The 12,719-nt window shown below is 43.2% G+C and overlaps 2 protein-coding genes across 2 annotated transcripts; both read right to left on the reverse strand.

Annotated features, from left to right (window-relative positions):
* Positions 1 to 3,393: 3,393 nt before the first annotated feature.
* LOC307076996 (claudin-3-like) lies at positions 3,394 to 5,631 on the reverse strand. The gene has a single exon (XM_079738232.1). It carries the CDS (start codon positions 5,406 to 5,408, stop codon positions 4,758 to 4,760), a length of 651 nt encoding a protein of 216 aa, XP_079594358.1. The 5' UTR covers positions 5,409 to 5,631; the 3' UTR covers positions 3,394 to 4,757.
* Positions 5,632 to 8,378: 2,747 nt separating this feature from the next.
* On the reverse strand, positions 8,379 to 9,050 carry LOC307076995 (claudin-4-like; the record flags this gene model as incomplete). Its single annotated transcript, XM_079738231.1, has 1 exon — positions 8,379 to 9,050. One exon carries the CDS (start codon positions 9,048 to 9,050, stop codon positions 8,379 to 8,381), a length of 672 nt encoding a protein of 223 aa, XP_079594357.1.
* Between the last annotated feature and the right edge of the window lie 3,669 nt (positions 9,051 to 12,719).

Raw genomic sequence — 12,719 nt, forward strand, 5'->3', positions numbered from 1 at the left:
ATTTACAATATAATCAGTACTATTTATGATTTGTATTACCAGCTCCATTTTGAAACACATCTTTGACAAAAAACACTTTTGCCTGTGTGATATGTAGTTGTGTGAACAGCTGATCTATAATCAGCTACTTGCTCCTTTCTTTACCTTCAGTATTTAGTACATACAGGGCAATCCCTGCAGCGGACAGTGGAAGAACAGGAGCCCTGTCCAGTGAAACATGGAGGAGCCTCTAAGGGCGCATTTCAAACGGAGGGTGTGCTGGAAATGCGCCCTCCGTTAGTACCCCTCCTCCGTTAGTACCCCTCCTCCGTTAGTACCCCTCCTCCGTCTCAGTACCCCTCCTCCGTTAGCACCCCTCCTCCGTTAGTACCCCTCCTCCGTCTCAGTACCCCTCCTCTGTTGGGGTACTGAGACGCCTGAAAGGGTGCCGGCCAGTTCGAGCTACACATGCCGTCCGTTGATTGGTCAACAGAATTGTCCCTTCCGGGCGACATGGGGATAATAACAAACACAGTACCCGCAAGTCATTTCTGGACAACAGCGAAAGCTTAGTTTATTGCGTCGTGTTCTTCTTTTTCCTTGGATTTATTAGCAAGCTACAATGTGTCGGGCTGCTATGAGGTCATGATGCTTACGTAGCTGTCAAGGATATCGCCATCCGGCTTAAACCCCGCTCTACCATAAGGGTACTGTTGGCAACAGGAGCCGTTACTGAACTGGGCCAAAACCGCAACTTCACTACTGGGCCAAGCCGTCCTTAATGCAGGGCCGAAGCGGGTGCGCTTCGGCCCTGCATTGAGGACCCTCCAGTAGCTACTCCTCTCTCACCGTGACAAGCCCACTGGGATGGAGCTGTGTGTGGTTACATCCTGTTGTTGCCATGGGGATGGTCCCTTGGAGTGAATCCCACTGGGAGAAGACATATCCCCAAAGCTGGGCGAGAAGGGGTTGTGTGTGGATGTGGATGTGGATGTGTGTGTGCTGATATTTTTTTGTGTTTTTGTTTGTGAGAGAGCAGGAGAGAGGGAGAGGGAGAGAGAGAGAGAGAAAGAGAGAGAGAGAGAGAGAGAGAGAGAGAGAGAGAGAGATACTGTATATATATCGAGAGAAACCAGCATTTTAAGTTTTTATTGAAGATAACCCCCAAAAAAGTATAAAATGCCAACCTGAACTCAAGCTTATACTGACTTATGTGATTTTGAAGAAAAACATGAACAGCTGAATTGGGCCATAAATGATCATAGGTTTATATCTGAATCGAAACATCATAAAGTTCTTAAAATTACCCACGTCCGGTGTGTGTGTCATGACACCAGCCCAGGAAAAACACCTGCTACTGAAAGATACTGAAAAACAGTATCTGTCACACGTCACACTTAATGAGGTCATAGTGCCCTTGTTTCATTCAAGAGTTTCTCTTGTCATGTGGTATCGGCTGTTGTCATTTATCATATGAGATACTGACAGAAAGAGGGATGGTTTGTGGAGAGAGAGACAGAAAGAGAGATGGTACGGCGAGAGAGAGAGGGCCAGAAAGGGAGATGGTATGGGGAGAGAGACAGAAAGAGAGATGGTATGAAGAAAGAAAGAGAGAGAGACAGAAATAGAGATGGTATGGAGAGAGAGAGAGAGAGAGAGACACACAAAGAGAGATGATTTGGAGAGGCACAGAAAGAGAGAGACAGAAAGAGAGAAGGTATAGAGAGAGAGAGAGAGAGAGAGAGAGAGAGAGAAAGAGAGATGGTATTGAGAGAGAGAGAGAGAGAGAGAGAGAGAGAGAGAGAGAAAGCAGAAAGGAACTGTCAGTTTTAGTGCCCTGCCGGACCTTGCCAGACACAGGCATATGAATCAACAAAGGAATGAAGGATATGACGACAGGTCTTTCAGGCTGTTGCTTCCATGTATAGCTTAGTAGAATTCAGAGTTCTCTGCCATTTCCTTCCTTTAATTCCAGAAGCTTCCCAGCTACAGCTCCATACTCCATGGCAACGATGGCAGTTTGGTTCCATTGATCACATCATGATTCAAAAAGCGTTGATAAACGGGTGGGTGGACAAGAGCTGCATCTCTGTAGGTCTAAATATGGAAAAATAATCCCCTTATTTGCAAAGAGGTTTGTTAGTCAAATAGAGCTCCTCCAACAGGAAGGCGGAGGAAAGGTGGAACACTGGCACAGGGGTTCAGCTGGCATGGATTTTCAATATATTTGGTTAAAAAGAATATTTAAATATCGAATATGGAATGGCACTTTATATTGAGTTAGGTGAGGCACACTTATGTTCTTCCGCTTTTCGGCAGCATCCCTGTTATCTTGTTCATTATGCGCAGACTTAGAGGAGCTCTTTGGGATGTTTGCAACAGTTATCTCTGTTTCACCTAAACATTTATGGAGGTTAAACAATCTTTGATAAACTGGGTGATTGTGCTAATACCACCTATCAGTTGGACTTTGCTTCTGCCTACAGTATATAAATATATATACACATATAACTAAATATGTATATATATATATGTATATATATATGAATATATATATATATTATATATTTATATATATGGATATACAGTATATGCCTATATATGTCTATATATATATAGGTGTATATATAGGTGTATATATATATACACCTATATATATAGGTGTGTATATATATATATATATACGTGTATATATAGGTGTGTGTATATATATCCACAGCTGGTCCACTGGACCTGAAGGAAAAGTGGACAGCCATAGGTGAGGGCAGCTCCTTGTTCCTGGTGAAAGAGGGGCTGGTTTCTGAAGGTGAGGACAGGAGGTAATTTCCTATCACATGAAAGCACCTTTGGATCTTTTGCCTACAGATTATTTGGCTGTAAAAATAAGCAGTTTGCTTCAGAATCTGACCCTTCCCTTATATAAGCTTCCGTCAGCGTGCGAAAACAATCGCTCCATCTTTGGTGATTTATTACATGATGAATATGTATGTCAGATCACATTGATGCTTTGATTTTAATATATTTGAGAGTGCACTACAAGGGAGTGTTAAGAAGGTCAGTGGCATCCAGAGAAAAAATATCACTTTGCCATAAAGTGTACTTTCAATAAAGTGTTGTGTACTTTATTGAAAGTACACACACCTGTGTGTGTGTGTGTGTGTGTGTGTGTGTGTGTGTGTGTGTGCATGCGTGCATGTGTGGGTGGGTTTATGTGTGTTTGCGTGTATGGGTGTGTTTGTTAGTGTGTGGGTTGTGGGTGTGGGGGTAATCTATGGTCACATCTGTACAGTTTTCTTAGTAGATTTTGTTTTTCATAATGGTCTTTTTGTTTTACGACCTCTGGACTGAAGATATCACTTCGGCCGACCTTAGAAATATTAATTTCTATGCAGAACACAAAACAACACCAGTTACTCCATGATTACAACACTTGACTTTTATTAAACATAACAAAACTTCTACACTGAGACTGCAAATTGGAATCGTCCTTGAATCAAGAACCATGATGATGCGATTCATAAGTGGAATGAATATATGAATATATGCAATACATTAAAAAACATAAAAATCAAAGTATTGGACTTAAAGAGTCATTCTTTTTGCAGGACGAAAATTATAAGTTGACATATACAAATATATATAATTATATATAAATATGTTTATATATGCATCTATATATATATATATATATTTATGTTTAAATATATGTGTATATATATTTTTACATATATATTTATATTTATATATATATGTATATATAAGGTTTTCAGAAACCTCCTCCTCTCTGTCTTTGCGTCCCCTGCTCTTCCCTGCTGTACATTGCCTTTCTTTATTTGTATGTTTGTCAAACAGAGGGCCGCTGGGCCGCAACCCAGATAGCCGTTCTGCTTCGTGTCTTACAGTACACAGACACCACAGATCACAACAACAGACACAACACTTCATTATTGCAGTGAAGACTGTAAAATACAAAATGGTTGTGTATCGGGTTGTATGGAATCAACAGACGCCCCAGAAACACAAACACACACTCACATACACAAAGATAAAAAAAAAAAAGCTGAAATGTTGTCCACTCCTCCCGTGTCCTCAAACAGTGCGAGCACATGAGTAACATTGGCCAAGAACCAAGAATATCCGTGACCCGGGGCCTTCCACGGAAACCTAGAGCTTAGGTTTCAGTCTCGACAGAAACTCATGTAAGCAAATGCATGCAAACCCACCCCCCCACACACACACAGACGCTCGGAGACCAACAGGCTTTTCCCTGTCATTGTCTGCAAACGCAGGGAAGTGATTCTTCTAAAAACTGGTTTCAGTGAAACGCAACACCCCTCTCAGAAGGAGACTTTGGAGGTTAGGGTTAGGGCTAGGGTTAGGGGTAGAGTTAGGATTAGGGCTAGGGCTAGGGTTTGGGTTAACCCTAGCCCTAGCCTTCCCTCGACATTCACACAGTGACACAGACATTTTGAATTACACGTGGATAGGTACAGATCAAAAAATGTATGTACAAATATTTTAATGTGACAAAACATTTGTAACCGATAAATTTTTATATATATATATTTATTTATTGGATACAAATGTTTTGCTATAAGTATATATTTATATAATGCGCATAATAAACTTCAAACAAAACCAATACCACACCCCATAAGCCTTCATGTCGGAGTCAACTCAGGAGATTCAAGCTGCGTTTCTTTCTCACAGCGCTTCACATTCACACGCTAAGGCCCCCATCCTCGGGCCCCCCTTCCTCTGGCCTGCCGCCAACTCTCTCACACATAGTCCTTCCGGTCGTAGCCCGTGGCGGCGCTGGCGCTGCGCGGCGCAGAGTAGGCCATGCGCGGGGGTTTGTACCTCTGCTCCTTGGGGGGGCAGGAGCTGCACAGCATGGCTCCACCGATCAGCAACAAGGCCGCCCCGCCCCAGCCGATGTAGAGCGCCGCTCCCAGCTCCCGCCGCTGGCCGTCGGTCAGCAGGGGGTTGTAGAAGTTCTGGATAATGGTGCTGGCCGTCCAGGAGACGGGGATGATGAGCAGCAACCCCGCCAGAAGGAAGAAGATGCCGGAGATGATCATCACCTTGGCCTTCGACGCCTCGTCCTCGATGCAGTTGGTGCACTTGGCTCCCACGATGGAGATGAGCACCCCCAGCACGCCCAGCAGGATGGCCACGATGGTCAGGGCGCGCGCCGCCTGCAGGTCGGAGCTCAGCGCCAGCATGGAGTCGTACATCTTGCACTGCATCTGGCCCGTGCTCTGCACCACGCAGGTCATCCAGATGCCCTCCCAGATGGTCTGCGCCGTGATGATGTTGGCGCCAATGAAGGCGGTGACCCTCCACATGGGCAGAGCGCACACCACGATGGTGAGGATGAAGCCGATCACTCCCAGGGCGATGCCCACAATCTCCAGACCCATAGACATGCTGGGATTATGGGTGAGGACGAGAGCACCAGAATCAGATCAGGAAGCCCAGCAAGTGCAGCGATTCCTCAAGTTCCAAATCAAATGTAAATCCCAAACTTAGTGTCGAGTGGCTCTCTCCTCTCTCTCTCTCCCTCGCTCTTTCTCTCTATCACCCAACTCCTTTGTGCTGGGCTCCAACGTGTGTCTTTGGAAGGAGTGAGGATTTGGAAGAGGGCGGGATCGAGGCAAATGCTGCCACGAAAACAGAGGTCAATTATACCTGGGAGGGAGGGAGGGAGGCAGGTGAGCAAGGAGGAGTCCAGTGTTCATAATGTCACGGTAGCTTGCCTGAAGCCGCTTTTGCAAAAACACCACCTGTGTGCTCTCAATGAGTCCTCCGAGGAGTGGGTGAAGGAGGGGGAGTTGAGTCAGGGGGAGGAACAATGATCCATGGAGACGTTGATCACACTAAGGAAGAGATTAGCATAATCAAGAGACCCCCATTTACAAAGCTACTTCTGAAGACGGCATCACGTTAAGATCCAATCACTGTGTGATGATGAACGTGCTAACGAGGAGGGGCCTGTGTTTGACAACAAACACTGAGATAGACCGTTGACTGGCCCGCAGTCCCATCCCCCACCAGTGTTAAGGGCTGTTTAGGACAATAGAGGCAGGCCCCTGGCTGCTTAGATACCTCGTTGTGAGTACGCATGGAAACGAAATATGTTATCAGACACCAAACAGGTACACACAAACACCCAAACACATACAGACACAGACACACAAACACACACACACACACACACACACATATACACGCCTTCCGGCTCCCGGATGGCCCGGCCACCGATTCTGGTTCTTCCTTGTTCCGGATAAGACAGACGTCCGACTGAAGCTATGTTAGGAAACCATCCCAGCTCCTGAAACCAGATGAACTGCTCCCAGAGCAAACAGGCTGAAGAAAACATGATAGGATGGCCTTCCCTGAGCATACAGACCGCACGATCATCCCAGTATCGGTCATATACCTACCAGTCCAAACTGTCACCAGACACCTTCACACACAGCACTCTTAGGGGGCGGGGGGACCAATCCCACACGTACGGAGGCCTTCATAGATATAAATATATATATATATATATATATATATATATATATGTAAAATATATATATATAGAGAGAGAGAGAGAGAGAGAGTGAAGAGAGAGAGAAAGAGAGAGAGAGAGAGAGTGAGAGAGAGAGAGAGAGAGAGAGAGAGAGAGAGAGAGAGAGAGAGAGAGAGCGAGAGAGAGAGAGAGAGGAACACAAACAGAGGCAGAGAGACCAAGACAAAGAGAGTTGGTATTTTTTATGTTAGTTCTTCCTGGTTACCGTCGTTGTGCTAACTATTCCCAGGGCCCAGAGTGCAGCATCTGAGAGTGAAAGAGGGAGACACTCTCTGTCACTTTCTGGGTGGTCATAGCTCAGTGTTGGTGAAGTGAAGGAGCGGCCCGATGGCTGACCCCAAAACAACCTTGTACACTGTGTTTTAATGTCTTTATAAGGTGTATGAAATAATTCCACCAAGAAACCTGCTAGTTCAGGAATGATCAGAGTAAATTCATTCTGCTCACGAAGGGCAATAAATGGTTTTATGTTTTCACCTTCATAGAATGACTCAATTCACCATTATGATGTTGCCAGATACTGTAGTATTGTACAATCAATTGAATCAGTAAGTATGGTATATCGTCTTCTGTCAAATAGTAAAATCGTACTAAATAATTTAATTTCTAAACTCTACTGTTTTCAGTATTCCTAAAAGTAAAGTATTTATATTTTGAGTTACCTTGCCTTGTCAAAAGAAGCTATCCATTAAATCTTTTATAGATTTAAACATTTCCAATACAGTCATTTATCTTCTCTCATAACTCTCCTAGACATTACATTATGCATCTGACTTTGCGTATTTAACAGATAAAAACCATAATTATTTTTTATTTTTTTTAAGATAATTTATAAAGATGATTAACCATGCTAAATATATTTAGGTTTATTTTGCTCCATCTTGTTAGACCTAGTTTCACTGCATTAGTATTGCTGTTGTTCCTGAAAGTCAGAACAGGCTGTCAGTGTTTTTACTGCTGCCTGTCTTCCCTTCCAATGAGCGCTTCTCATACCTTCCTCTAACTATATTTTCATAGCTGCTAAGGAGCTCTATAACCACCAATAAAATGACTCAAGAACCCAGCATGACACCGCCGATGCTCTGTGAACTATGAACCACCAAGAGAGTCGATTGATATGTAACCATAGTGATGGATAAGAGGCATTTAAAACCAACTTCCAAGAAACTAAAATACTTTAATAAATATATTACAGCATGAATTTGTACTTTACAAACCATTGCATGATGAACCAGAGCTTACATAGCAAAACATCACTACTTTTATTCCGAGTCTTATTCATATTTTTATCAGAATTTAGGACATGAATTAACCATTTAACCCTCACCAATTTTCTCTCATACATAAACAATTGTTCCAAAGTGGATTTCAGGCTAAGTAGCTGAATATTTAAAAAAAAAACAGAGCTATAGATAAACAATATATATACAGATTATATTATATCTATTCAATATACAAATAGATATATAAACAATATAGATATACACATTATACTATATATCTACTTAATATATAAAGAGCTATAGATAAACATTACTGTACATACAACATGTTATATCTACTCAATACACAAAGAGCTATAGATAAACAACATATATATATATAAACATCATATTATATCTCCTCAATATAGAGCTATGTATTACGAATATATATACACACATTATAATATTATATCTACTCAATATGTATAGAGCTTTAGATAAACCACATATGTTGTATATACATGATGTTATTTATACTATATATAGAGAGCTATAGATAAACAATGTTGCATAAACACAATGTTATTCCAGTTGTTCCAGGAGAAAGGGCGCTCCTACACATAATCCTTCCTGGGGTAGGAGCTGTGGGCCACGGACCTGGGCGCCGCCGAGTACGCCATGCCACTCTGGGCGGAAGGATAGTACCTCTGGGTCTTCTCCTGCCGTGGGGGGCAGCTGGCGCACAGGATGGACCCCCCCACCACCAACAGGGCGGCGGCGGCCCAGCCCAGGTACAGGGCCGCCCCGATCTCCATCTTCTGGCTGCTGTGCACCAGGGGGCTGTAGAACTCCTGCACGATGCTGTGGGCCGACCAGGACGTGGGCACCAGCTGGGCCAGACCGGCCAGCAGGAAGGTGGCGCCGGACGCCACCATGGCCCGGGCCTTCGCCCCTTCATCCACGATGCAGTTGGTGCACTTGGCCCCCACCGTGGCGATGAGCAGCCCCACCACGCCCGCCACGATAGACATAATGGAGAGGGCCCGCGCCGCCTGCAGGTCGGTGGGCAGCGCCAGCATGGAGTCGTACACCTTGCACTGCATCTGGCCCGTGCTCTGCACCACGCAGCTCATCCACAGGCCCTCCCAGTACACCTGGGCCGTGATGATGTTGGCGCCGATGAAGGCGGACACGCGCCACATGGGCAGAGCGCAGCTGGTCACGCCGAGCAGCAGTCCCAGCACGGACACCAGGACCCCGACCAGCTCCAGCGCAAAGGAGGCCATTCTTCACCCTCAGACAGTCACACACAAACCCAAAGTATCTTCTGCTGCTCCGAATCTTCTCGTGGACGATGAGTACTCTCTTGGTCGTCTTCCTCGAGATGTTTCTGTGCTGCGTTGCTTGTTTTAGTTGTTGTTGTTTGTGCCTCGTTTGGACCTTAACTTTCCAAAGCTTTACTCAAGCTTTTAGCCACTTGTTGATCAAGAGGAAAATAATTGACGCCTCACAGTGTGCTCTCTCGGTCTCTCTTGGCCTCGCTTGGTCTCTCTCGGACACTCTGGGTCTCTCACGGTTTCTCTTGGTCTCTCACGGTCTCTCAAGGTCTGTCGTGGTGTATCTTGGTCTCTCTCCGTTTCTCACTGTGTTCCTTGGTATCTCTCTCTCTCTCGCGCGGTATCTCACGGTCTCTCTCGGTCTCTCTCTGTTTCTCTTGGTCTCTCTTGGTCTCTCACGGCCTCTCTTAGTCTCTCTCTGTGTTTCCACTCAGTATCTCTCCACCCTGTATGTGTAGTGAATCAGTGTTATGTTGTAAAGCCGTTTGGATTCTTATCGATACACTTTTTATTACAAACCGTCGCCCCCAGCCACGTCACTCATGAATCCAGACCAATCAGAGTGGAGCAGAGCTAGCCTTCGCTCTACTTACCCACTTGGACTTATTACAAAAATTTAAAAAACACACAGAAACAGTGTGTGTGTTTTCAAACCAAGATGACTCGTCCTGCCCTATGGTAGCATGGGGTGGCCCCTTTATGGCAGTTTATGGGTAATGAGTGGCCATGGCAGGTTGTGTACGTGGTTGATGAGTGACTTTATCTGAGTGTGTGTGGAACTAGGCTGGAGGTATGTTGGGGGCCAGGCACTTTGTGTACATAAGGTTGTGACCGGAGATAACTTATTTCATCCTCATCAACTTCCTTTTTCCACATATTCAGTGTATTTACAATATGCATCGCTAAATATTGCCTGATATGCCTTTTTGCCTTATCGTCTACGATAATGCCTTATCGTAGACGAAACAGTGTTTCAAATCAAAGATTCAACAATGATGGTAATATAACATGGCATACTGTTATAGCTCGCGCATGTGAATATAATGTCCACTGAATTACATTATAGGAGTAGAAAATATTTGTAATGTTTTCTAATAAGATCATGATACAGAATTATAACATAGGATTAAAGATGTATAAACGGCAATATAATCATGATAATTCCATTCGGTGGAATTGCAAGATACCCCTCCCTGTCTTTGTAAATGATTACCAGTTAGCTGAAACGATTTGGTCATGGTAACAGAATGTGAAGTGCTCGGAAATGAATTTTAAAATGTAAAACAAAGACAGTAACATGAAAAAGAAATAAAGAAAGTGCAAAGTGAACATTGATGTACTAATATGTTATACTGTAATTTCTATACCTACATAAAGACCACACATTCTATGTTTAGGGTTTCGTATCACAAATAGGCGGTTCTATGTTGTCTGTTGTGGAGTACCACGAAACGTTGAGTAGCTGTCTGGATTGTGGAGCCGACCGAGCTTGTTGTGTCACATGGTCCATCTCACCGAGGGGGACTTTGAACCACCGACTAAACCTGGGCCAGACGGCCACGGTGGGCCGCTGAAGGAAATAATACAGTAATATTTATTTATATATATATATATATACCTGTATATACATGTATAAGTATATATATGGATGTCAAGGTTTACGATCTAACGTTGTGATTAATCTAGATACCCAAACGAGTTCATTTACTACCTGAACCAATGACACACTTCCTTATGCTGTGCCTTACCCCTCTGATTGTGACGGAAAAGTCAGACCTGCCAGGTTTGGATGTGATTTCCCACATGGTTGTGGGCTGCGTCATACTGCTTCTCTAGTCCAGAGCTCTTTAGAGAGATAACCTCTAGTCCAGAGCTCTTTAGAGAGATAACCTCTAGTCCAGAGCTCTTTAGAGAGATAACCTCTAGTCCAGGGCTCTTTAGAGCGATAACCTCTAGCCCAGAGCTCTTTAGAGAGATAACCTCTAGTCCAGAGCTCTTTAGAGAGATAACCTCTAGTCAAGAGCTCTTTAGAGAGATGACCTCTAGTCCAGAGCTCTTTAGAGAGATAACCTCTAGTCCAGAACTCTTTAGAGAGATAACCTCTAGTCCAGAGCTCTTTAGAGAGATAACCTCTAGTCCAGAGCTCTTTAGATGTTCTTTAGTCCAGAACTCTTTAGAGAGATAACCTCTAGTCAAGAGCTCTTTAGAGAGATAACCTCTAGTCCAGAGCTCTTTAGAGAGATAACCTCTAGTCCAGAGCTCTTTAGATGTTCGTAGTCCAGAACTCTTTAGAGAGATAACCTCTAGTCAAGAGCTCTTTAGAGAGATAACCTCTAGTCCAGAGCTCTTTAGATGTTCTTTAGTCCAGAACTCTTTAGAGAGATAACCTCTAGTCCAGAGCTCTTTAGAGAGATAACCTCTAGTCCAGAGCTCTTTAGAGAGATAACCTCTAGTCCAGAGCTCTTAAAATGTTCTTTAGTCCAGAACTCTTTAGAGAGATAACCTCTAGTCAAGAGCTCTTTAGAGAGATAACCTCTAGTCCAGAGCTCTTTAGAGAGATAACCTCTAGCCCAGAGCTCTTTAGAGAGATAACCTCTAGTCCAGAGCTCTTTAGAGAGATAACCTCTAGTCCAGAGCTCTTTAGAGAGATAGATGCGCTTTATGGCACGGGGAGTCAAACCTTTATTGTCGCCGTTTGTACTGCGCGAGCCCGCACGGAAACCAGTATATCATATGATTAATAAGATACTCTTTTTAATCGATGACAGCCTTAATCGATTTATGGTATATTTAGATACATAAAAGCAAAATAAATAAATATATAATAATACTCATATTTATGTATTCATGCATACATTGGTTAGTGTTGGCATTGAGCAAGTGGGACACCACGTCCCTGTCTACTGTTAAATACAGACATCAAATGCTTTTTAATTATCATTGACATAACACAACCCTGATTAACTATACTAAATAATTACTACTTCCACAAGATTAGTTTTGGTTTGGAGTTGCTAAAAAAAAGCATATGATTACATTTTTCAGATTAAGCTTAGCCTAAATATCACTTGACCGAAGAATATATAATTGAATTGGATTAATAATAAAATATTGCATTAATTAATAAAGACTATGGATGTGTATTCCAAATGCATTTGAATGTTACCATCTTTTTATTATAAACAAGCCCTATAAATATTTTTTTGTATGCATGCGATAAGAGGAGAGAAATACAATTCCTTTGCCAACTGGAACGCATTCAATGTGTTTGTTCTGCATGCTTAGGAACCGGTGAGCCACCGTTCTCATTAATGATGCTTCTTCCTGTAAAACACACACACACACACACACACACACACATATATACTAAAACTGAAAATAGTCTACATTCCCTCTAGTTCCTAAGAGGGGAGAAGAGTTACTGTGTTACTGATAATAAATCATTCTGTTGTTCTACAAAGACTTTTGTTACACTGGTTTGTGTTGAATGTTTTGCGGACTACCTCAACCGGTCCATCATGGATCCCAGCAACATCTCCTGAACCAGAATTTCAGGTTGTCTTTTTCACACACACATATTAATATCCCTCTCAATGTTTCTAGGAACCCACTGACGTC

This window comes from Pollachius pollachius (genome assembly GCF_949987615.1).
Source record: "Pollachius pollachius genome assembly, chromosome: 6".
Lineage (NCBI taxonomy): Eukaryota > Metazoa > Chordata > Actinopteri > Gadiformes > Gadidae > Pollachius > Pollachius pollachius.

Coding starts and splice junctions, on each gene's coding strand:
- LOC307076996 (XM_079738232.1), bottom strand. CDS start 5,408: ATGTCTATGGGTCTGGAGATTGTGGGCATCGCCCTGGGAGTGATCGGC.